The sequence below is a fragment of the Castor canadensis genome, chromosome 4 (assembly GCF_047511655.1).
Source record: "Castor canadensis chromosome 4, mCasCan1.hap1v2, whole genome shotgun sequence".
NCBI classification, from domain to species: domain Eukaryota; kingdom Metazoa; phylum Chordata; class Mammalia; order Rodentia; family Castoridae; genus Castor; species Castor canadensis.
This window is the reverse complement of record NC_133389.1, coordinates 109,554,525-109,582,476: the sequence shown is the minus strand read 5'-3', so window position 1 is coordinate 109,582,476 and position 27,952 is coordinate 109,554,525. Positions and strand designations below refer to the sequence as shown.

The following is a 27,952-nucleotide window of genomic DNA, read 5'->3' as shown; positions in this document are numbered from 1 at the left end:
TTCTGTAGAAGAATGAATGTAGAATATTTACACTTATTGAAATCACCACAAGAAGGGGACTAAGGTAGAAAACAGAAAAATTGGGGGATAAAGCATTTCAGGACATAATGCATATATATATGGAAATGTCATGATGAAACTCCCTGTGTAGCTATCTTAAAAAAACAGGAATGTCTTTTTGCCAAAATGAAGGACAGGGATGTAAAAGGGGTCCTGTCTGGGGTTGGTAGTAGTAGGAGGGGGAAGGATGAAGGAAAGGGGTGAAGGAGAGTGAATATGATGTATATATACTCATGATGAAAATGGGAAACTAAGAGCTGTTGAAACTATTCTAAGGAGGGGAGAGTGGTAAAGGAGGATAATGGAGGGGGTGAATTAGACTAAAATATATTATAAGCACTTTTTTAAACATCACAATGTATCCCCAGTCAACAACAATGTGCTAATAATTTCTTTCTACATAAAGAAGAAACCAACCCTCCTAACTACCCTGATCTTTAACTTCTAATCTCAGGACTATGAGAAAATAAATTTCTGTTGTTTAATCACCAAGTCTTTGTACTTTATTAAGATAGGTCTGGCAAACTAATAAAAATGAACAGGAAAGTGAATTTTTTGTGGATGATATAATTCTATAACTTTGTTTCATATTATCAGAGGCACATTTTCAACTTTCAGTTTCTTAAGTAAACGGTAATAAATATCTGGGAAAGCTCACATAAGAAATTATGTGGGAAGCAACTAAACAACATATTAATGATAAAACTTAATTTGAAATGTCATACATTTTGGAAAATGAAGTAAAGTTCTAAATACCCTTGCTCAAAAATTAGTTAAAGATCAAAATAAAAATATTTTGATGTTTCATAAATAACAACTATCCAAACTTATAGGATATAGCATTAGAGACAGTTTATCTTAGAGGGAAATTTATTTATTAAATATATAGACAAAAGTCAACAAGCTAATTGTCCATGTCAAAAAAAATTAGAAATAAACAGTAACATAAATTCAGATAAGTACTATTTTAAACTAATATTGATAATCAAGTTTCTATCATTGCAATTATATCTACAGATTCATTTTCTCCAATCTCAAATACAAATTTTCAAAGTTTCTTTCAATGAACAATCTATCATTCACAGAAAAAATGAAAATTATCCATTTTGGTAGAAAAATAAAAGCAATTATGAGCATTTCTGCTGTCACTGTGGACACAGAACATACACCACTATACATTTAGTTCATGATCTATGAAATAAGGAGCTTCAAAAACAGCAAATTAGCGAAAACCTCTGGTTGATAAATGATTCACAAAGGCAAATCAAAACATACATTGAATTACTTGTAGCCTGCACACAAGCTGCACAAAAGGCAAAAGCAGCTGTAACACTGAGGACAAGTAACTAATGGACGGTATTTGCTGTCACATGTATTTGTCTACTTCTTTACATTAGACTCACATGAAGTAAAGAAATGATCTGTACTTCATTCAGAAACTATTCTGATAAATGGAATAATTTCATGGTAAAATTTCATAGAAATTACCAGAAAAAGAATTCTAATTGGTGTTAGAATTAAGTTACCATTGTATTAAATGACAATGAAATGCAGTATATTTTAATAGTGTCATAAATTTCACATTTGTTTTATCTAAAATTTTGTTAAGTATAAATTTTCTAATTATATTATCAATAATTAGCAATATAATACTACTACAGATTACCAAAATGTATGACTAAATTATTTAGATATTGAAGTTGAAATGAAGCTTCTGTTAATCACCTGGTTAATTATGGCAGCATAATAGAGTTCTGCTCAAATAAAATTTGAATGAGCTCTTTATAAGGTCTTATTTCACTTGTGTGTTGCACATAATTTACATAAGTCTAGTACTGTTCAATGGGAGAAATGTGAGGGAAAAGATAATTGTTTTATTCCTATATTCTGGACTTTTTTTCATAAAACATTTACAGTAAATGTATCATTTAAGCATAACTTTAACAGTTTTCAATTCAAAGGAAGGTGGATGAACATTTGTTTAGTGGTTCATATAGTAAATCAGCCCTCCTTCAGATGCAATGTTTTCATTGTACAGATAATAGTAGTAAGTGTAGTGGAAGCTATCTTACTTTGCCATGGTCATAAAACAAAGTAATAAAACCAGTATCCAACTATGTTTTTAAATGAATAAAAGCAAAAGACAAAATATCTTAGGTTACAACTCTGTCATGAGTTACATACTCATAGAATTCAGTGGTTCTGACTTATATACATGCTACGCACACATGCAAGCAAAAGTTGTTTTTGCTTTTTGTCTATAGCATACCAGTTGACAGATATTTTACTTACCATCTGAGGAGTTGGTGAGCTAACTACCTTCATGAACCTTAACAAGGTCAATTTGCTTAAATTTTTGAGTATGGATAATGTTTTCATGACATGTAGATGAGCTTTCTACAAATGTGGTCATCTGAGAAAGCATTAATTAATATGTAGTGGTCACTTGGTAACAACCAAATACATTTGAAAGGTCTCCTACTTCTCAGTGAATGCATTAGCTAGTATTCAGTGGCTGAATTCCTAATACCAAGGTAATGGCTTCTATAAGAACAAACTGACTTCTCTATTGGTAACAAACCATCTTACTACTGCCCATTCTAACCAAAAGTGATTCTCATTATGCAGTGCAACTGGTAACTTCAACATTGTGGTAGAATGACTCCTGCTGAGGTTGGAGAGTGAAGATGCTGGTAGTTGTCTATTGTGGTAAATCTCCTCAGCTGAAATTTACAGTTATTTGCGAACCACTTCATTTCTCATTGTCCCATGAGCACTGTTATTATATTTATACGGTACATTTACCAAATGTCCAACCTCCAAAGAGTTCTTGAAACAATTTGTGTTTCCTAGTGTGTCAGTCAGTATTCTCAGTAACAATTTTATTTATTTATTTATTTTGCTGAGTTGGAGTTTGAACTCAGGACTTAATGCTTTCTAGGCCGTGCTCTACCAATTGAGCCACATGCACAGCCCTCTTTTAATTTAGTTCTTTTTAAAAATATTTTTTTGGATTGGATCTCATACTTTTTGTCTGGGGCTGCCGTTAGCCTGCAATCCTCCCCTTCTCCCTCCTGGGTAGCTGGGATTGCTAGTATGAACCACCATGACTAGCTTGTTCTTTGAGGTAGGGTCTCACTATTTTTTGCTCTGCTGGTCTCAAACCAAATTCCTCCTATTTTTTGCTAGAGTCCTAGGGAGGTATATTTTATCCAGAAAAGTTGAAGAACTTTTGGCTTATTGAGAATTGGTCACAAATGAGATGCTCCCTGATAAGGAGTATGTAGTTCACTCAAAGATGACTGTTTTCTTGCTTTGAGCACTGGCATCTCACACCTTATTCCCAAAGCAATAGTCCCTGATATTCATATCTCAGTAGCTATACATCACCCATCTAATGTCTGGTCTTTCTTGGGGATTCTATAGGCTTCTGGGTCCTAAAATTTTTCCATTTCTAAAACTCTAAGTCTGTTTCTCATGAGAAATTAACTCCATATTCAGGTATTTGTTCATTTAAAATTAAAATAATGACAACTCTTTCTCTCATCTGATACGGACATGAAGTGGTAAGTCTGTTTACTTGTAGTGGAGAGAAGAGGGGTAGTATGAAGGCTCAGATATTAGAAACATTAATGCTGTGCCCCAATCCTGCTTTCCTAGAACAGGAAACTCTCTTCCTCATTTGGTCCCCAGAAATGGTAAAATCTGCATGTTCATTTTCCTCTTAATAATAGACCTTGTTATATGCACATACATAAACACACAAGGTCAAAAACTATACTACTATAGAAGTATAGTAGAATATTTATTAAACTTTTTTCAATTTCCCCCTTAAAAACTTTTTAGGTTTGTCTCTTACCACTCTTTTTGTTTTCACAAATAATAACACAAGAAGTAGGAACCATTGCCTTAATCTCATTGGTAGATGAGTAATAGGAACAAATGCCAATAGTTCAAAAGGCAGGTTTTATTTCAGTAAAATATTTACTTTCCAAGAAAGGTATTATTTTAAATTACTTCTTAATAATTATACAGTATACCACTAAAGTAGTTTACACAACAAAAAAGTACCACAAATTTGATGAGTGCCACATGTTGTACAAAAGTAATGTTTTGGGGATTCCCTGTTCTTTCAATAGCAACAGCACTAATCACTTTTCCTGTTAGAAGTTCTTACTGTCACTTTGGGAAGACAAGGTTTTACTCCTAAAATCCAAGGTATGCACTACTATTACTCACTTAGACAAAAATATTTTCTATATCATTATGATATAACAACTTCGGGAATATATTTCATAACTGATTTTCTAGAACGTTACAGCAAGACAACATATAAGTGAAAGAGTTTGGTGTCCTTTAATTTTCTATGGTGTGTTTAAAACTTTTATGAACTTTCTTATGCTTACTATGATTCTTTTTCCAAAAAAAAAAATTCAAATTTTATGTTTGAAATATCTGAAAACAAAATTTGGAATATAACTAGGTCACAAGCACCGAGTCCTTATAAAAGGGACCTGAGGACACAAGAAGGTGCCATCTATCAACCAGAAACTAGGCCTTGGCAGACACAGAATCTGCCAATGCCTTCATCTTGGCCTTCTCAGTCTCCAGAACTGTGAAATGAAAATAAATTTCTGTTATTTATAAGATGTTTCCTTTGTTGTATTTTATTAGAACAGGCCAAATATATTGAAAGCAATGAACTTCAAGACCAAAGGTAAGACTGAATTTTCTGTCAACTTCAATGATCAAATTTAGAGCAAAGAACAACTGACAAATGCAATGGGCACAGACGTACACACATACATACATGCAAAAATAAAATAAAATCTCTCTCTCTCTCTCTCTCTCTCTCTCCCCCCCCTCCCCTTTCCTCTCTCTCTTCCTCTTTCTCTCTCCTTTCCCCTCCTTTCCTCTTTTCTCCTCTCTTTGCAAGGAAAAGAGCAGCCCAGCAAGACAGAAAACTCATACATGAAAATCTATCTGTTCCAGTCAAACATCATAGAAAAGGCTTTACCCCTGACCCACCGACATCAGCAAAGGCCAGGTGAAGAAATGAAGGATGTGGATTTTCACCTTCACCTGGCTACAAAAAGTTACCCCATGTTTCCCTCCAGGTCTCAAAGAATGAGTAGCAAGCCAGCAGGCAATAATGACCACCTCTCACCCAACTTAACCTCATTCCACACCCTTGTTCCAGGAGAAACCAGCTGGTAATTGTGGACCTCATTCCCAACTGTAATAAGGAACCCTCCCCTTCCTGTTGAGACAGTGTCAGGGGAAGTCTTACAGAGAGACAGGTGTTTTACCAATAACTATCACACCCATCTGCCTTGTAGAATCAGTACAAGACAATTGGGGAACAGTAAGATGGTGTTTCTAAATGTAGCAGATGGAGAGAAATCAGTGGAGTGCAGAATGCTACCACCCTGGCCTAGCAGTCAGGGAAGACCAGAATGTTAAAAAGAAGAAAGAGTTAAAGAGTGAGAACGTGAACTTTTACACCCACTTGACAGTTACAAAGTGGTTCCTCACTTTCTTCTGTCCAGGCAGTACCCTAATAGCTAAAACATGGGAGCAATATAAACATCTTGATGATAGATGAAAAGATAAGCAAATGTGGCATCCATGTACAAATGGAATATCATTCAGCATTAAAATGGAAGGCAATTATGACACACACTATAACACAAATGAACTCTGAAAACATTAAGCTACATGAAAAAAGTCATTTACAATAAGACAAGTACTGTATGATTTCATTTACATGAAGTACTTATAGTAGTCAAAATCAGAGACAGAAAGTGGGTGGAATGTCAGTTACTAGGATGCGGATGGGAGTTGGGGAGTGGGTATATGTTTATAGGGTATTTGATGAAAAGAGTTACGGAGAGGATGGTGATGATGCCTGCACAACCTTACAGTTACATTTAAATTATGTCCTTAAAATGGTTAAGATGTGGATTTTATGTTATGGCTATGTGTATTTTACCACAATCAAAAATATATACAAGATTTTTATGCTGAAAATTACAATACTCATCAAAATGTTTTATTACCAGATTATAATCTTACCTTATTTGCAGAATTATTATGAATTTATTACTTTGTAATACAGTTTTAGTCATTTCAGTGAAAGTTTGATATCAAAGGGAGCTAAACTTCTGTTTTTATCTACCATTTTTCAGCTCAACTTAATCTTATAATTCTGTTGTCAGCTATGATATTCTACATTGATAATATAAATTTATTCAAAATTATGTCCTATGCTGTCTACTTCCACAGCAGAAGATTTAACTACAGAATGATTATGTCTCAAAATCCAAAGGTAGTCAAATTTTACTTTTAATGTAATTGATTCACTGTGAATCATTTAAGACCAAAGAAAGTAAGTGAAATTTTTTCATTAAAATGCAAAATTAGAAGATGGTATAGGAAAGGAGAACAGTTCCACTTTTATTTCTTTATGGGAAAACTGCAATTAAGCTTATCAGGCAAAAGTGGTTTACAGTCTGTCCTGCAGAGAATGAGCCCTAGAGCTAGAGGGCGAGGGTTAAGATCTCAGATGCATTATTAGCCTGCTATATGGCCTTGGAGCAATTATCCAACCTCTCTGACAATCGAATTTACCACACTGTAGCAGTGCAAACTTTAGAAAGTGATGAGAGGCCTCAGCAACATATAAAAACACTTGCAAAAAGAACTAGCATGTAACATTTACTCAATAAATATTTCCTAAGTTTATGAAAAGACATGTTTCTCAAAAAGTGTTAATAAAGTACTGCCCACACATACTAAATACATTCACAAGGTTAATGCAGTTACAAGATTCTCTCAAAATCTGTGTTATAGGGAGTAAAACATTCATCTATTTGAAACTCAGTAGGAAAACTCAAGAAGCAACTGAAGTGCTTTGTCTTGGTTCTTTTTTAAAAATTTTTTTGGCTGTACTGTACATTATTTTTTGTCTGGCAAGTCAACTACAGGGCTAGAACTGATGGATTCTGCCAATTCAAAATCTGTGGTTTGGATTTAATATCATGAGCCACATTAAAATAATTTTGTACTTATTTTATATAAGATGCCATTTTTTGATTATATAAAACTTTCACCAAAAAAATAGGAAGGAGATTAAAAAGAGAGTTAGTGCTAAAACAGACTCTTTAAAAGCAAAATCCTACCATCTGTAGCAGGAGGACTTCATAAAACCCAGGGGTGTCTTCTTACCCAACTGTCAACACCAGGAAACGTGCCAAGGGGACAGATGCTAAAACTGGAAAGTCTCATCTAGGGCGTGACATCAGAGTCCCATAATTTCTCTCTAAAAAGGCATCAGTCAACACAACAGCAACAAAGTATTAATGAGAAAACAAAAGTACTGTCCTTAATGAAGAATGGCATCCATTAAATAGTTATACTACTGAAATTCTATTAACAAAAATGAACATACTGCTTTGGGAGGATGGAATGTAAAATTCGTATTGAGCAAGTTTCCAAGAAACCAGGACGTATTTTTTTAATCATTGACAACAACAGGGAACATATGATCAAGCAGGAAAATAATAACAGAAGCCATTACTAAAAATAGTTTCCAATCATAGCGCAGACTTGAAGAAAAACAGTAAAGAAACCTCTTCCTCCTTTTTAACAATACACTGGCAAGCATGCAATGATGCAAACTAGTAATTCAAAGGTAGCATACAGCATTAAAAATGAAAAGTAATCTATAATTAATATCACTGCATGGTGAACGTATGGTCTAAAACATAGATACTCTTTATTAAAACATATTTCATGCTTATTCAAGAACTGTTGAATATAGGTTTTTCTCCCATTAGATTTTCACTTCTATCAAAGAGATTTGATTTTTAAGATTACATTTTCAGCTGTGATATGTGTTTTACAACCAGGCTGTTAGAAGGTATATCTGCTCACCCTGTCTTCAGTTCCTAGAGTAAAGGCTACAAATTCATTATTGGACCATGTAGGTAACATAAATGAGCGAAAGAGACTGTGTGAAGACTAGGAGCCTGGAAAGCATGTTACACCAGGACAAGAGATGAATGCCATTCAACCTAAAGTTAGAAAGTAAGCTCAGTGTTATCTCATCTTTCAAAAGAAATGTAAACACTATATTTCTGCTTGAAATTGCCAAATTACATAAGTGTTCATAAAAGTACATATCAAGCATTATTTAAAACCAAGGTGCCATGTAGTCTATAAACTAAATTCAACAAAGTTTACCAGATGGCAGTCACAGAAGGGTCTCTGATACAATTAAGCCTCATAAAGGTAAGGATGCCTGTTTTGTTTGTTTGTCTTTATTTGGGTACTGTGATGATGTTACTGTGCATGCCAAAAATCATGAATTTTATGTGAATAGAAAGCTTGTGATTTTGATAATTTTGGTCAATTTTTTTACATAAAAGATCTATACTGGCATAGAAAACCATGAATATAAAACTTTATTCAGCTTCCTCAGTATAGAAATTATCAAATTTCGTGAGAGATTAAAAGAAAAATGAAAAAAATCCAGGAGTTATTTGCTTTTTCCTAAATGGTAAGAGGACAATATGAACTTACATGCATGTTTTACATGAGAAGTACCACTGTAATCCTGTCTGGTTATTGGCATATTTAGTGTTTCAGAGAAAAGTGACATCATTAATTAAGACTGAATGTGAGCCATCAGCTACAACCCTAATGAAAGAGACTCAAATATTGGCTTCTTTTTCCTTTCTTATTATAGGAACAAATAAACAATATATTTTTTAAAACTTTAAGAAAAAAGTAATAAAACTACTGTGGGTAAATATTTTATCAAATGTCAACTTCTACTTCACTTTAAAATACCTTTATCATCCACTTTTATTTCATTTCACCTAAGGAAAATTGAGAGGGTGACTTTCTTATCATTAGCCACTCCTTTCCATTTGTGTAACTCACTGCTTTTCATTTGTATGTACAACGAAAAATCATTACGTATGCCTAGATGACACAAAGTCATATTAACCAGATGTAAAACACGTGAAAATACTGTTTTCCCAAATAAAAAAATAAAAGCAGAGAAAAACAACACTTTTAAAGTATCTTTGGGAGGTACCTCCTGAGATATTAGCCTGAGTACTCTTCTGTATGCTTTCTTGTTTACATCTCCAGTTCTGTAATTGGAGGGGTACCCCACTCTTATGGAATAATTTAATTTCCCCTGACCAAATTAAAAAAAAAAAACTCAAAGAAGGTTCGTGCTTGAACCTTCAAGGTATTCATGATTCAATTGTTCTGTTCCAAAATAGAAAACATGTTTGCAGGCACAGAGGAATACCTCACTACTGCAATGGCAGCATGAAAAGTAGGGTATGGAGGGGTGAATGGTCCTTCTCCAAGTGCAAGAGGGAGGGAGACAAGTAGAAGAATAGAGAGTGACTAACTGTCATCACCCATGGAAACCCAATTGGGCGCTTATTCTAAGACTCTCAAGTAGAAACTGAGAACTTAAACTTTTATGTGGGAATAAGGATAGGAAGGGAGAAAAAAATCTGGCCATTTATCCAACGTGGAATTTTACATAGTTGTGAACACTCCAGGAACTGGTAGAGTGCGTGTCACATAAGAAAAGGTCCCTAGAGTAATTTAAGACTTCTTTTTGCAATGCAAATAGTTTCCCATATTCTCTCATATTATAGAATTTAACAAAGTGAACTTGATAGAAAAGTACAAAACAGTGCCTAACTGAAGGTCTACCTTTTGTAAAAGTAGAAATTAGAAATTCTAGACAAAGGGAATTCATTTCTTTCTTAGATAATTTGTGATTTATGCTTTCTAGTTTCTTTATATTTACTGCATTAAACTAGTCCTGTGATGCAAAAGGTACTTTAGGAGGGTTATAAAAATATTTGCTTAATGTATTTAGTCTTGATGTGTTCTTCACTTGTATTGTCAGGGAAGAAAACCAAAGTGGAGTAGCATTGATTCAGAGCATTAAAAACGGATTGAGGAGGTCTTGTTAAACCAGGTTTCAGGTACGCCCATAGTTCAGTTTCATTTAGTTTCAGCTGAACTTTTGAATAGCCTGTCTCCACATATCCACCAAGTACATGCTGGCTGACCTTGTAAACTGGGCTAAACTGAACTTCTGGAATAAAATTCACTACTTTTTTTTTTAACATTTTATAAAATCATCTCTTGCTTCCTGAGTCTGCGTCCAATTCCTCCCTGGCAAGACAGTTGGACCTTGCATACAGAAATCACAGTTTTTGACAAAGAAGAGAAGTAATTAATAATCTCCCTTGTAGTTTAAGCAGTAAAGTCACATTGAAAAACATAGGAGTACATTTTTCAAACACTGTTTAATTTGCTATTTTCCAGACTGCAATTCTAAAAGATCACAAATAAAAGTAATTCTTCTTTGTTCTCAACTAGGTTGATCTTATCTTGTGCTCTTGTGCGGTAGTATAACTCAGATCTCCATCTGGTACTATTTTTCTCCTCCTTAAGGAATCCCTTCAACATTTTTTGCAAGGTGGATCAGCAGGTGGTGAATTATTTAAGCTTTTGTGTGTATGAAAAAAGTACTTTGGCTTCTTTGTTGAATGATAGTCTTTGCTGGTTATAACATTCTAGCTGCCACTCCCATCTGTTTTCAGTACTTTAAAAATATTGCTCCATTCTATTCTTGCTTGCAATGATTCTGAAGAAAAACCTGCTGCTTATCATTATTTTCCTGTAGAAATGTTTCTTTTTACCTCTGGGTTTTTAAAAATTGTCTCTCTGTCATTGATTTTAGTTAATTTAAATACAATTCACCTTAGTGTAGCTTTCTTCAAGCCCCTTGTGACTTAAGATTGAGTTTCTTGACAAGGTGAGTACATTGGGGTACACTTTTCATCAAATTTGGAAAATCCATGGTCATCTGTTGCTTAAACCATTTTTGACATCTTCCTCCATCTTATAGATAACTCCCACCTAACTGATGCTCTTTATAAAACAAAAATATCTATTTTATTTTGAATAGTTTATAATACCATATCTTAAAATTCACTAATCTTTTCTCCTGCAATATTTAGCTCTAGTTTGATTCCACCAGTGTATTTTTCATCTCAGATGTTGCAGATTTCACCTCAAGAAGCTTAGCTTGGGTGGGCTCTTTTTAATCTTGACATAGCACCACTGGCTCAGACTTTCCTCTAGTTTCATGTACATATAAATTATAGGGTATTTGTTTTTGCTTTTTTCTGTTGTGGTACTGGAAATTTATCTCAGAACCTTGAACAATGCAAGGTGAATATAGCTTATGCATTTTATATACATGTGTGAATATGGAATATTGAAACCTGTTGAAGTCATTTTAAGAATGGGAAGCTAGAAGAGGGAGAAGAATAAAGGAGATGAACATAACTGGGATACATTGTACACATACATGGAAATGTTACAATGAAACCCCCTATGCCACTATAATATACTAGTAAAAGTATTTTTAAAGATATTCATTCAGGTGACCATTAAACAGGCCCACAAAAATTGTGCAAAGTCCAGCCTGCTGAAACCATCACTATTACTTGACTGAATATAAATGGAACTTGTTTATTAAGCAGCCTGAAATTGATATGAAAAGAAACAAAAAATGCTTTCCTTTTAGTTATTGTGATCATTGAGCTAGATCTTCATTCTTTAATATTCTGACATTTCAATCTTTTAGGTAACTTTAAAGTACAGTGCTCTATATACTGATACTCACAACTCATTTTTATGATTAAATGATTCAGTTCTCTCTAAAATCAAACTTGAATTTCAAATTCAGGTTTTTTCACTCCATGTCGGTAGGGATGTGCTGTCTGATCTTCACTTTCTCCATCATCCACTTTCCATCTGCTAACTCTTGCAAAATTGGAAAGGGTATAGGAGTAAGGATTGAAGGTAGAGGGGTAAAACATTGGTACCTCTCTAGTTCTATTTCATTGGACACAAAATAGTTGTCTTGCCTCCATCCTTGTTATCACCAATTGTTGGTCCTTTTATATGACACATATGTGGCAATTGTTGGGGGCTTCTTTAGCATTAGTTTTGGGATTTTTGAAATGCCTCAAAATTTCTTATGGCTGATACTTCACTGATTCATTTTCTTTGCTGAGGATCAAGGGGAAGACTGTTGTCATTGTGATGTCTCTTCGTTAGACACTGATCATGGAGAATCACTACAGATTTTCCTAGTATTACTGTGTCTTTCCCTCCTCAGTAAACAGCCTTCTTGGTCAAGATTCCCCCTAGAATCAATGAGGCCTAGCTGTTTCTTCTGACATGAAGTTAGCTTAAGGCAAATGAGCTAAGATGCATTAGCTACTTTCAGTATTATAGTAAAGTACATTCTCAGCCATCTCCAAATTCCCATGCTTCTGAATTTAGAAGCAAAAATGCAAATATTAGCTTACACTGAAAGTAGATTTATCATATAGTTAAAAAGTTTAAACTTCAGGGTCACTCACACAGGCCCTCCCCAAGTTACCAATAAGCCCTTAAAATGTTTGTGTCATCAACATTTGTAAAATCTGCAAAAGTAACATAAAAAAAGTTTCTAATTATTGTGTAAGTTATAAGTCCAAAAAACTTGGATCTTATCCTGATTATATCTATATATGCACACTGAAAAAACATGTCAAATTCTCCTAGGAACCCACAAAACTCATATCTTTAGTTTTTTGTGGAACAGGGATGGAACAATACCCCAGGACAGCAAATTCCCAGTGGAATAGCACATTCTACATTAACAATTCTCAACGATATACTTCTAAATGTAGATTGGCAATGGGGGATTAATAGTCATTGAACCAGTTTTTTATGTTTAAAAAATTCTATGTGAATGAATCTACCACTTCCTTAACATATGAAGCACTGACCACCTAGTAATCTTGGTTTTAAAGCTTCAACCTTAAAATCAAGACAAGGAATTTTTCATAGACATCCTTATGGCGTAGATATTTGTTCACTTGAGACAAGCAGGTGGTATCAGTGACTCAGCCTTTTATCTCCATCTTAAAGAGAGCCTGAATTTAAAATCAATAAAGATAGTCAATGTAAAACTGACTTTACATTTTATTTAAACGTCTTAGAAAAACATATTTTTACTCTTCAAGGGAAAATGTGACCACTCAACATTTATTATAACTGTTTATTATTTTTCAGGAAAATAAAAACATTGAAGATTGAATTTGTAAAAGGTAGGAATCTATGCTTTTTAAATTTAAATTTATGATTAATATACAGTAAAAGGGGAAACAGTAATTTGAGAATTAGATTTAAGCCAATTCAAATATAATAACTAAAACAATTTGCAATAAAAATGTAAAACAGAATCTTGGAGATAGAATCTGTTTCAATGACCAAAATATGTTCTTGCCAGAGGGTTTAATCTCTAAATTTATATAAAGAATAGTAGAATATGAAAAAAATGTATTCATCCTTATAGGCTAATGAAAACCCAGTATTAAAGTTTTTATTTGTTTGCTTTTTCCGGCATTATGCTGGGCATAATTAGTTTCCTAGAAATGCTTTAAAGGTCTGATTTATTTTCCATTTTGAATATAAATTACTGATACAAGCTACATGTGTTTTGTACTTTCCATTCTTGATTAATCCTTAGTACTTTCAAGTGATCTGTAAATAATACATGCTTTTGAGTGATATCTTTCTGGAATTTTTCAATAGGCCCAAAGCTACATGTTGGATTCTGATGGGTGGTATGAAACAACGCAAAGAAAGCAGAACTGACCAGCAGATGAGCTATTCATGGTGCCAAGGTAGCATTTTTGTCTGTGTAAAACTTCAAGCCAAATGGTGATATAAAGGGAAAAAACTGATTGAAGATACAAATCTTTTGAATCCTATTCCAAAATATGACCCCATAAGATTTTTTTATGTTTCTAAAGAATTTCTGAAGTCTGCAACTGTCTTTCATGTACAAAACACTAGTGAGTAAGAAAAGTATCTAATGCCATTAAGAAAAGGAAGGGATGAGAAACAGAGAAGCCCATTAGTTATCCTAATTAAGAAAGAGTGACAAATAATGCTGCAATAAAACTGTCCTGGATAAATGGACATTTAAAAATAAAATATGCAGAATCAAAAGGTGCGAAACTGACTTCTTACTAAACTGTTCTCTATAAACTGAGCTAAATTAATAATTTACATTCCAGTACTTTTTAAATTAGCGGGTAGTTTTATTTTCTCTCACAAGCCAAAGTTCAGAATGAGACTGTGACATGTAAAATGCAAATTACTCTCAGACCCACTGAAAAGGATGTTGCCAAACTCATTTGGTAGAAAAATGTTATTCCTGGGCTAATCAAATAATCTCCTCTTGCAGACAAAAAGTGAATCAAATTGTTTCAATTGAAAAAGTAGTACCTGACAAAACCTTTCTTTTGTTTTTTCTCAAAAGAAAATCCATTCACTTGTCATCTATTTGAAAAGGTATTTTTGTATGACCCCAAGTATATGAGGCAACATTACAGAACTACCATCATTATTTTGATAAACAAAGCACTAGTTACATAAATTAAAACACTAGTTACATGTATTGAAATGAAATTATCTGGCTTATTTCAGAACAACTCAAATATGTATATAACATGTGAATTTTAGGCAGAAGATTTTCCTTGAATTAACTAGACAAATTCTCTTATTCAGGGCACAGGTAAACTAGCAGAGGTCCTTCAACAAATAATACAAAAAAGACAAGTAGCTAAAGGTAGTAATTTAAACATTAAAAAATCACTAACTCAACTTCAGTTTTCAAAACTGTTTGAAATTCTGCTATTCCTAAAGCACTTCTCTTTGAGATATGGCAGCCCTATCTCTTATTTTGTGTCCCACACAGAGTAGCAAATGCAATTACCCAACTCACAAAATACTATAGAACTTCAGCAAGCTTTTGCTCTGGATGCTGGCTAAAATTTTATTTGTAGTTTAAACTCTAATGAAGTAACACTTCATGTCAATAGGCAACCTTTTTCAAACTCTCAGGGACATGTAATGACACCTTCCTGTGAATGCATCTTTTTTACTCCAAATCCTTTTTTGTTTACTTGATTTATACCACAGAGCTGAAATGAATTATATTCTTATTTCTTTTTTAGGAAAAAAATTAAATTACTTCAAAAAAATTAAATTACTTCAAAGATGTGATTTCACTTTTCAGTGAGCTTCCTTCCCTATTCCTTAAGGAAGAAGAAACTATAGGTTTTTGGATGGCATGACATAAAAACATATTATAGATAATAAGCCATCTACTGGAAGTCCATTTTCAATCTGGAGTGAGAGACAAACTATATTTGTAGGAGATTAAGTTTCCTAGTATGAATGCATATTCAATTATACAATAAAATTTAAAATTGCTAAAATACTGTATATGAACTTTAACATTTATCATATATGCAAAATTCATGAAACAGTCAAAAAGTTGACATGGTTTTATTTTACTTATAAAATAGTCATACTTCATATTACAAAGCAATCAGGCTAATATTGAGTCACTTAAATAAGTAACACTAATATTCCTCTGCAACTACTTCTTTCTACTTAAATTTTTTATTAGAGAAAAACATAAAACGGTTTCATTCCATTATTTGCATTTTAAATTAAGCTGGAGAAATTCATTTAAAATAATACTTTTTATTACATTGCATTAACATAAGTTTTAAAACTTGGCTAAGCAAAGCTTTCCTTTTTCTCTGAAATTATGCATTCCCACATCCCATTATTCCTCAAAGAGAAGAGAACCTTTATTTAGTCGAAGAAAATGGACAGTTAAAAATACTCAAATCCTAAAACTTTTCCACTTGGGGGTAGGAAGTGGGAGGAGGTAGTTTTAACCAATGCAATAAGGACAGAATTTCCTAGGAGTGTTCTTTTGTGAGTAAAATGACAAAGCCTGTCTAGGAGAAAGTTCTCTTGGTCTCTCTTCTGCTTCCATTTTTCTGCATTAATGGCCAAAAGCACAGCAACAATCATAAGAAAAACATGTTAAAGGAGCCAAGGAAGCCAGGAGTCTGACTCTCTGATGTCATCTGTGAGCAGCTGTACCCACTGTCTGCATCTGAATATCTCATTACAAATAGAAAACAAACTAGCTGTTTAAACCACCGTTGGTTACATTTTCTACCACTTGCAACTAAATGTATTCCTCATTCATATATCTTTATTTAGAACAAAGTATTGCAACAATAAATCAAGCTTTCTGATACAAGGTTATTCTGATTTAAAATTATTTCATTACAGTTTGCTAATTTATAGCATCTATATTGCTCTAGATATGTAGCCTCATAGTCCTCAGTGATGAGTAGCCATGATATTTAAAATTATTGTCCAAAATTACAAGCCAATATACTGTTATATTGTCAGTACTGTTATACTGACAATAATCTATATAATAAGTAAATCATTGAAAACACTCAAATATTCTGTGTAACAAATATGACAAAAAGCCAGATTTAATTAAGAGTTAGACATACAATTGCTAATAAAATATCTGAGAGATATTGTGAACACTGATTATTAAATACATAATCATACTCCAGTTCAAAAGGAAATCAATTAAATGACTATCATCTGATCAGTTAAAAAGAACTGATTCCTCTAGCACTTTTATGGCATTTTATAGCATTTAAAATTAAAGGAAAAGTGAGATTCTTTTATAATAGTCTGGTAGGAAAAACTAGTATAAATTTTGGATATAATTCTCCAAACTTGAAATAAATCAATCCAATTTTCAATTTATTCTAATTATGCTAAACCTGTACCTGTCAATTAAAGCATGCTGAAACTGAGTAAGCCTTCATCTTTGGTACTTGTTACTAAAATCCTATGGTAAACTTATTGCAATTTCACACAATTTTCATCCTTAAGTGTTTTAGAGAAGTAGTCTAAGAAAACTGGCATATATTACAGATGTTAATTTGAGTCTTCATGAGATGAATTAAACTGAGAATCTTACAATATTAAAGATTTTTAATTATAAAAGTAAAAATTGCTAATATTTACTGGATATCTCTTAAGTAGTAAATAATGTATTAAGCACACTAAGAATACAATCTTTTATTAATATTGTTAATTTAATTCTTTCCTACACTTCAAAAGGAAACTGGGATAGGTATAATTTGTACTCCTGTTTTTCATAAGAAGTCAAACCAAAGGAAACTTAATCAACTTGCCCAGAATTAGACAAATAATATATGTCACATAGAAACAAAAGCCAGAGGGATAGAACTGGAGAACATCAGCTTAAGTGACGTTAGTCAGGTTCAGAAAGCCAAAAGATGCATGTTTTCTGTCATATGTGGAATATAGACCTGATACAAATACAGCAATATTATGAAAATTGATTATGCTAAAGGAAGGTCACATACAAGAGATGGAGGGTGAAAGAAAGAAGTTAAGGTGAATATAGTTGATGTACTCACTATAGAAGAATGAATATAGAATTTTTAAGCCTGTTGAAATCGCCATAAGAAGGGAACTAGGGTAGAAAGAAGAAAAAAAAAAAAAAGATGAGCCAATTCAGGTTATAATACATAAGTACTTGGACACATCACAAGTGAACTCCCTGAATAGCTGTCTTTTTTGTGGCTGTTCTTCTGTTGAACCATTTTTATTAAAGAATGTCAAGCACAGACAAGATTACATACAAACATTGAATTAAAAAAAAGTAGCTCCAGAATTCAGTAGACAAAAGTAAAACATTAATAATGAAAAAATAAGGTAACTGATTTCCCCTTGGCATTTGCATTTTGTCACTCACATTCTCATTCTAAAATCAAGCCAAAGTTATCATTGATTTGCATATGTTAATGTTAGAGTTACTTGATTTCCCAATGAAAGATTTTAATGATCCACTTTCATTCTTTTTTAAATTTCTTATCCTTTATTATTGTGCTTGATGGAGGTATATTGTTGCATTCACAAAGGTTCTTACAATATAGCAAATATACTAAACTTGAATTCCTCCCCTCCACTGCTTTCCATTATCCCCCCAATTCCTATAATAGTTTCAACGGGTATCATTTATGCATTTACATAGATGTATACACATTTTTTGCACCATGTTCACCCTCCTTTCCTTGCCACTAGTACTAACCCTCTCCCCTGCCCTGGGCAGGATCTGTTCTACCCTCCTGTTCTCCAATTTTGTAGAAGAAAAAAGAAGATAAAACTCTTAAACAAAAATGTCATTTTTTTTCTTTCACAAAATCAGAGAACAGGAGAGTAGAACAGGTATTGTCTGGAGAGGGTCGGTAGCAGTGGAAAGTAAGGATATGGAGAAAGGATGTGGGAGGTGAATATGGTGCAAATACTGTGTATCCATGTATGTAAATGGAAAAGAGAGACCTGTTGAAACTATTCCAGGAATGGGTAGATGGGAGATAAAGGAGAATGATGGAGGAGGGTGAATTCAAGTTTGCTATATTTGATATATTTTAAGAACTTTTGTAAATGCCACAATGCACCCCCAGCACAACAATAAGACAATAACATTAAAAAGAAATACCATACAGTCTCACTCTAAAGTCTATGCTTGTAATTCCTATATATATATATATGATGTGATCCAACCTCCTCCAACATCTGACATATTTTAAAATCAGTAAGCAGAAATATATGCACTACATTCTTCTACAGGAAATTCAAACAACTTTGCAAACACTGGATTTTAGTAAGGGTGACAGATTTGTTACAGTATTTCCAGGAACCAAACACACAAATTTCAAAATGTGACATCAGACCTACGCTATAGTAATAGAAAAGAGATTTACTGTAACATCATAAAAGTTTTTAGAATATATGATTTTTTAACTATTCCTCTTCCAAACTGACAGCCTTAAAAGGTAGTCCAAAAATTGATTGGACTACCTTGCATCAGAGAATCAGAGCAAATTATCACAAAAATCCATGAGGACAAGAACAAAAAAAGGTAGATAAAACCAAGCAAAAGGGCTATTTCTATAAAACATAAGCAATAACAAGAGTCCTGGTGGCTTACTGATTCTTCATTAAAGAAGAATCACCAAGAATGTAACTTTATTAAATATGTATTCAATATGACACAAAATATTATTGAAATCTGGATATAGCTAGAAAAAGAAGAGTTCAGGAAAAATGAGAAATAATGACATCAATACTCAGAGAAAAATGGAATAAAAATGACACTTAAGTCATTTTCACTCACTAAAGTTGTATTTTTCACATCATGACACTTATTAATTTCATAAAATACTAATTTCCCCTTGTCTTAACAAAAATCAGGACATGCAGTATTGTTCATGTATTATAAATGAGGAAAATTTTATTTTAGAATAATATTTGACCTGGTAAAGATGACGTGGCTGCTTAAGGAAAGAATTGGACTGCAACACAACATTCTATTTACCACAGTAGCTGACTAGGCAGGTATAAGACTATTGCAATAGTCATTTTTTAAAAAGTTAATATAATATATAACTTCTGGACCCTAAAAGGCCAAAATCTAAGCAAACTTTTAAAGGGAGAAACCAGTGTAGGAAAAATTACCTACAATAGTCTATAAATACTAAAAAGTACAGTTCTGAAAATATTTAATGCTTGGTCTTTCCATAAAGTGGTTTAACTAAAAATGATTTTCAGTTATTGGCAGATCTGTCTACATTATGCCAAATGATTTAATAAAGATGGGAAAGTAGGAGTTTTTTTTAAAAAAATACTTATCATAACTTAATAATATGAGGGGATTTCATTGTGATAATTCCATACATGTTTATACAGTTTACCTTGAACAAGTTTTATTCCATTATCACTTCCCTCTCTCTTCCTCCCACTATCTCCCTCTCTCCCCCCACCTGCTTTCAAACATTGTTGGAGGGTTTCATAGCCTATATTCAAATGTATACGTAAAGCATATTCCCATCCTTGTCATCCCTCTGCATCTCTCACAGATGGTCCATCATATACATATATAATTATCATTTATCATTTATCATCATAATCATCATCATTTTAGGGGGAATCAAAAAGCATTGTTAAAAACTAAGGAATAAAATTTGTCACAGAAACATTATCAAACATTTCTAAGGAAAAATGCAGGAAGTAGAACTGTGAAAGTTCATGTCTTTAAATGGTGGAGAAAAAAGTGGAAAATAGATGAAGCAATCACACTCCCTGAGCTTGAAAACATTTTCCTACACAGAACTTCAACCTTGCAATGAATGCTCTATACCACATCTCTTAGAATTCTAAAGGTAACACTAAAAGTCATAAGCGGAGAGATATTGTTTCTACTGCTTTTGAAAAATCAAAAAAGAAAGGTAAATTTCAAAAAACAGATTCTTCCCAAAACATCCAGGTAGTTGGTGGAAAATGCAAGATATAAAAAGTAGAAAGTAGTAGTGGACAAGTGTCCAAAAAACAAATATGGAAGAACAAAACCAAAATAAACATTTATTGCCTGACTAGAGTATGACAAGGTAGGAATATGATAAAAAGAATTTTGAAAAATTTTATTTTCAAACAGAATGAGAAGACTTGGTAGACATTGGATCAATGAAGTTATATTTTTTGAAGGAGATTTTCAAATCCCTAAGAAAACTATTTTTGAAACATGTACCATTAAGCAGCAGAAGAATCTCCCAGGGGAACCATTACAAGCCCAGATGTCACTTAAAAACGCTTCACAGTAAAGTAATACTTCTTCATGTCTCAGGTCTGCATCAAAGGTGTACATGTATATTACCAATAAAATGTAATGCTTTACTTATATTTACAAATAATTAAGGTGAAACATTGTATGAAAAATGTAGCAGTAAGATAGAGTTACCATTGCCTATTACATCATATTTTATTCTGTCAGATAGTTGAAATCCTCATTTTTCCAAATTGAAACCACATTATGCTGGGACATGGCCAAGCTACTGCTAAAACAACAATAAACCATTCTTATGGCACATAATTGCTGGCATTATTCCAGGAAATAAAATGTGTCCGGGAAAGCATTTTTCAACAGGTTATATTCTGTTCTTCCTTTCACTGGCAAAATAAAAACCACTGAATGAGGGTAAGTGTATAACAACTTACAATGACCTTGGTGACACATGAAAAGAAAATGTTTGAGATGTAAGAAAAATAATTGAAATATCCGTACCTTTGCCTTAAATCACTTGGAAATTTACTTTGCTCAAAATACATCAATGGAGGTCCATCTATAGGCAGAATTTATCTATCGTTGGCCTTTGTTGAATTAATTCATTCTTTATAAGAGTACAGACAAAATAATAACAAGAAAAACATTAATAATAATAATGGTGATGGTGAAAATAGCACTTGGTTAATCTTAAGTGTCTTGTAACAGAAATCCAGAAGCACACACAAATACTCACACTCATATACCCATAGACATTTTGTAATCTTAGCTACTCCTGAGATTACTTATTAATAAGACACTGCCACTATTAAACTAATTTACACAACTATAAAATCTGTCAGTTTAATTTTTACAAAAGGATTCATCTAATTTTCTAATTTAACAGATATCAACTTTCTGAGAGATTTTTTTTTCTTTGGAAGTATAATTTTCTTAAAGAATTTCAAAAGACAGGATATGATTCAAAAGTGCACTCTAGAATTTAATTTAAAGTTACACAATGTGTGTGCAATTGAGTAAATTCAAATAGATTTCTTCTAAAATTTTTTGAAATTCCAGTTATAATTTGACACTTCTATTTTTCATAAAGATTATATTTTTAGGACAAACTCATTCTAAGTATTTAAACACTTTCAAATTTTTTTGTTAAATTAATAGTCCAGAACCATTTGTTTTTACTGAAGAGCTGAGCCTATCTCAGCTGATTTATAAAATGTGTCTATCACATTGCTATAAAGCATGTTTTAAAAAGCTAAATGAATTAAAATTATGATATTTACCTTCTCCTAGAAGAGACAAAATGGACATAACATACAGTGAAAGCAGAAAGAAAATGTTATCTATACTATTGTTATTTATTTTGTACATAAAAATGTGATCACAGCACTCTTGCTCAGAACTCTATTTTTCGCCTGTTATGTTGAATTTCCGGAACTCCAAGCCATCCATGATCTTCATCTAGGACCTTTCTAGCCTTACCTTCTAGCTTTCTTCCACCTCATCCTCTCATTGCAGTCAAATCTCATCTTGGAGACTCTTCCACTACGTATTCTCTACTTCTTACACCCCTAGCTCACATTGTTTTACCATCCGTTCTCTTCCGTTTTCAGACATCAAACTTCATCAAGGGCAAGAAGAACAGCTATGTACTTCAAGTTGTCAATAAATCTTCCCACTATCAGAACTTTCACTAACAGCAGGTAAGTCTAATCTAAATTATCACCATAGTATCTTAATTGGTCCACACACCTCCAGTTCTTCCCCTGATCATGTCATCTCCTGTTTAAGAGCTATCTGTGCCCACATTACTTGTTACAATTAAGTGCAAACAGATAATAAATTTGCTATATTCTCAAGTCCTCCCTCTTTTGCTATTATCTCTTCCAACTCCTTTCCCCATTACCTGTACTCCATCCACCTCTAGGCATGTGAATGCAATTCTGTAACAATCACAGCAAGTTACCTTTTCTCTTACAACCAAAGTCTTCCAAATTCTGTCACATTTTACATAATATTCTTTCCACTGTTCCTTGCCTTTCCAACTCCTATTCATCTCTCCCAAGTCTAAGCTGTGGCTTCATCTGTCCCTAAGCAGCAAAGAAGTACCTTCCCCACTCTGCACTGCCCAACACTCCCTGCATTAAGTGCTCTCATCTCATAGTAGGTTAGTTTATGAGTTCTGCTGGCTGGTACCCACATAATTTATTATTCCTCACTGTGCACCTACCATCTGGCATGGTGCTTGATATCTATAGTTGCTCAAGACACATTTATTGACAATATGGATGTCTCAACAACTATCAATTTCAGTATAGTTGTCAAAAAGAAAAAAAGGCTTTACCATTTTGCTCCTGATCAGGCCTATTCTAAAAGCATAAATCTATTGACTTGTCTCCCATTCACTCAGCCAGGTGATTAACTGATCTGATCAAAACGTGGACTCTAGAAATGAGAAAGATTATCTACATGTCTTAATAAAATAATCTTTCCATGCTAATATAAATTATTTTAAAGAAGGGAAGCAAGAAATTCACTTATATACATGAAGCACTGTTGGTAGTGAGAAGAATGCCTGGGTAAGATGTCAAGTATGAAACATACTCCAAACTATTCCACCAATGGGTTCTAAGAAAATCAGCAAGCTGTTTTATCTCATCAAAACACAATTTCCATTTCCATAAAATGGAAACTTTTAATGTGATTATCACTAAGGTGCATTTTATCTTATAATTCTATCATTTCAATTCTAGTATTCAATTAGGTGACAGCTAAGATTCAAAAATCATAAATATGTCTTTTTATCTTGCTCTCAACTTTTTATTGTTCTACTGGCTTCCATTTTAAAATTAAACAAAAAAGTAATGTGCTTCTTCAAAGTTGAAAGTAGCACATTAGGTTTTACAAAGCATATCCAAGTAAAGGAAGATGTTAGGCAAATATAACTAAATGATTAATTCAAATAAGTTACAGTGTTTTAACTGGCAAATAAACTACTGGTCTTATAGAACCTGGAATATAGGAGGGACTCATTGTAAACCTTACATGTAGTCTCTTAATAACCTTTTAGGCACATTTTAAAGACAAACTAAATACAGTTCATCAGACTGAATTTAAGCAATAGTCAATAACTGAATTAAAAACATTATATGATTTTGTCCTTAAACATTCTCCAAAAGCTCATGTGTCTTTAGCTAATGGTGTTATTGGAAGGTGTTGGAAAGTTTAGGACATGAGGCCTAGTCAAAGGAAGTCAGATCACTAGGGGATGTCCAAATGGACAATAGGACTTTGGCCCCTTTATCTGTCTCTTTCCTTACTGGTCACCACGAGGTGATCAGCTTTGCTCTATCACATACTCTCTGCCATGATGTTCTACCTTGCCACAGGTCCAAAAGGATGGGGCCAAGCAACAATGGATTTTTTCAACATTTGAACTCAGATGTTTCCACAAATGAATTCATGAGCCAAAATAAATCTTTGCTTCTTATAAGTTGATTTATTTCAGGTATTTTGTCACAGAGATGGAAAGCAAAATGAAAAGACACAAAAAGTTCAAGACCAAAGTCTGTCCTCAATTTCAGCAAATTGGCATTATAAACATAAAAGACCTGAACTTTTTCATAGAGAATTATTGTGAGATACTAACATTACACAATTTATGGGCTATAAAATATTAAAATTGTAATAGAATAAGCCCTATAACTTTAAAAGCATTGAATACAATGTATAAATATTTAAATGGATGATAATGAATTATACTTGAGAAAAGGTCACTGAGAAAAATGTATAGCAAATCAAAATTAGGAAAAAATACCAGATAACACAGGATAAAATATTTTTGGAGCTGATAATGCTAATCTAAATAAATACAGACACATACACAAAGAGCAGACATCATTTTCCTTCTACAATCACTAAGTAGTGTTGCCAAATTCAGAAAGATTTAAGCCATTTCTGGAGAACTGCTGAATCAGGAGCATGAGTCAGAAAGTAAACTTGTAGCACAGAAAAAGCACTAAAAATGTGCCGAGAGGCCAGCCACAGACATGTATGTTCAATGCGCAAGATTCAAACCTTCTCTGTTCCTCAAACTGCAATGCAGCCATCCCTCCCACACCTATCTGCTCATAGTTATGTGTACTGGAGAGAAGCAATGTTTCCAAAGAACCAAATTTTACTGGGATGGTGTGGCACAGAATCGGTACTATATGGGACTAAAGATGACTCTAAATACCAACAGAACATTTTCCAACTTAGAGATGACAAGAAGTCAAAAAGGAAAATAAAATTAAACAAAATAAAATAAAGGGCTTAAATTATATTAAAATTAATTTAGAGATCCATGGAAAATTACTTGACAGTAATTTAAGGGAGACTAAGATGCTCTTTCTCCAAATGCCTTTACGATCTAATCATCTCTCTGCAATGGTCTAGACATATCCCCTCTTTGAATCTAAGCAGCAGGAATGGATCAGAACTTGAGACTTATGAGCATATTTTTGGCATAGTAGGCAAAGCAAATAAAGCCCATGTGCAATCAACAAATTAAGACACTGTTCCTTGGGTAAATCATCCTTTGGACAAGATAGAATTGGTGTTCTCTTCCCTTCCCTCCTCTCACTGTCCCATGAGGGGACTGCTTGCATGTTTTAAAGCCACTCTTATAGTCATAGTTTACAAATAACTTCATATTACTTTAACTCATTCAACATTTATTTTCAACAGCAATAATAACACATCAATAATGATTTCCCATTTTAATTTCAGTGCTAAGGTCACTGCTGTGAACTGAGTAGGTCAATGGTCTCAGTTCCTTTTCAGCCAGAGCCTAGGGCTCATAAATGACAAAGTAAAAACTAATCAAAGTGAGACAATGTCAATTTGCTCCTAAAATCCTTATTTGTCAAGCTAAATTCACTGTGTCTTATCCACTCATTATCATTGCCTATTAAAAGCCTCTTTCTAATTAATCATTGTTATATCTGCAACATTTTCTTCCAAAAATAGATACCTAAAATGCTTTAGTTTTAATGACTAATAGCCAGTGTTTGTGTTCATGTAAAATGAAAATTGTCCTTTTGAACTTTGCCTTAAGCATAATAATTCCTCCTATGTAACAATAAATAATTACACACAGTGTTCTGGGTCTAATGAATGTGTAGCAATTCTCCAACAGTGAGTGGCACTAAAATCCTTGTTTGGCATTTGTATTACATCTTCACACAATGTTCCACAATAGTTATCACATCTTGTTCTTGGTTATGATGATGAATAGCCATGCATTTTAATTCATATTCCTGATTTTCACTGTTTTCCTACCCATATAAATTTGCATTTGACTATATTGATCAGCAAAGTCTGAGTCAACACAAAGCTTCATCTCTGAAGACATTGCAAGTTAGAAAAGCAGTGCTCTCTTTCAATTTGCCATGTGCTAATGTAGAAGGTTAGATTAAGATATATTGAAGAGGAGTAGTTAATTCAATAAATATTAGTGACCTTCCTAGTTGCTAGGTGGCATTCTCATACTTTAATATCCTTAATAAAAATATTCCTTATACCTATAAAGAGTGAAAATTTCCTGGACCACAAATCCCAGAGATAATAAAACCACAAGTGTAAGTGAGGGTCCAGAAGTCAACATTTCATCAAGCATCCCAGGAGATTCTGACATAGGTAGTCCCAAGACTTTACATTATAAACCTATGAAGATGAGTTATTATATATATTATGAATTTCTTTGTCATTGGATTATGTCACACCTTAAGCAAAACTACTTTGCCCAATTACAATTTCTCAATGCTTACATCTGACAATTAACTATACTATTCATAAGGTTTTCTAACTTCCTTTACTCATATCAACCTTAAGCAAGTCTGTGACAAATATAGAGAAAAGCCTACCCAAACACCTCACCCCCAATGATTTACCCACTCACTTTCTGCACAAAAAATGAGAAAATTCTGCCCTACGATGCTAAGATCTTATGATTAAACTGTATAAAAGACAGCAATGAAGACCATATAGAAACTAACATTCTTGCAAATATCCCTTTCATGGGTTTTTGAGACTTAAAAAGTTGACAAGGTAAATGGTAGCAAATAACAAGAATGAGTGCTAAAAAACTGTTCTTTAAGCAATAAAACAAACTGTAATTAAATTGAAGCTGACATTTAGGAAAGATAAGCTAACAATCTCAGACTGATGAGTAGAATGACTAATGATATCAGTTTTTTAGGACTTTCTTGGTTTTATCACTGAAATTCCCATGAAATCCTCAGAAAGCCTTTCAGTCACAGGCAAACCAGGTTGGTAGGTCACCCTACTTTATGCTTCAATAGTTACGTGCTAATGACTTTAAAGCCTGAAAATTTTCTACATTAAAAGAAAATGATAAAGTAAGATTTCATATAGAAGTGGCTCATGAAAAGTTGTTTAAATTCAAAAAGGGATTCAGAGTTCCCAAAAGTTCGAGTTTTGTTCTAATTCAGGGAATTATTAATAGGGGTCTCTAAAAAGAAAAAATCACAACTAAGATGCAGTAAATGTTTAACAAATATATAATCACGGAAGTTATTGGGAAGAGGCTACCTTTAAGATATCTAATCTATACACATCAATGTGTCACTGACTTTTAACTGACATGGTGCTAAGTCTTCTGAAACACTAGCAATCACTTGAAAAAGTAGCAATAGTCTGTATAAGAACAGGGAAATGGGGAAGGTAAACCCAATACCCTGGGCTTAGGTCCTGGCTATAGTGTTGATCTACCAACAGATAATGATTCAGAAATTACAATTAGGAAACATGAAAAAAATTTCCAGTGAGGAGGACAGGACAGTGTTATCTCATCTATGACACCATGAGGGAATTTATTGGTCATGATTTTCTGATGGATCACTAAGGAGTACTGATTAATTACAATTAATAAGGCTAAAGACTGTAGAATCATTAGGAAAGGATACTTATAGGCACATCTCAATTATTTACAGGTTAAGATAATGCTCGGTAATTGATTTATTTTGAAAATTTCAAGTTATTTTTCACTAAGAAGAAGAATCAATGGCTTGTTAGCACTGCTTATGTATTATTCTCATTTTATTTTATTTCTTTGGGCATCTTGGTTTCTTCTAAGTAGCCAGTAGAACTTCGGGGGGAAGAATCCTAGGGCTTTTTTCCCTCATCCTGTGTAATCAAAGGTAACGAAACCTGGGGCTCTCATCATTATTTTCA

At 33.2% G+C, this 27,952-nt stretch overlaps 1 protein-coding gene across 3 annotated transcripts in view; it reads right to left on the bottom strand.

Moving 5' to 3' along the window:
- The window catches only part of Kcnj3 (potassium inwardly rectifying channel subfamily J member 3), a 136,612-nt gene that overhangs the window by 89,683 nt on the left and 18,977 nt on the right, over positions 1-27,952 (bottom strand). The window contains exon 3 of one of the 3 annotated variants that reach the window (XM_074070812.1): positions 1,747-21,326. The exons of the other annotated variants lie outside the window; for them this stretch is intronic. Within the exon in view, the coding sequence (XP_073926913.1) occupies positions 21,322-21,326 (5 nt within the window). The 3' untranslated portion in view covers positions 1,747-21,321. Of the gene's footprint in view, positions 1-1,746; positions 21,327-27,952 lie in introns of those variants that run through there. 3 annotated transcript variants of the gene reach the window in all.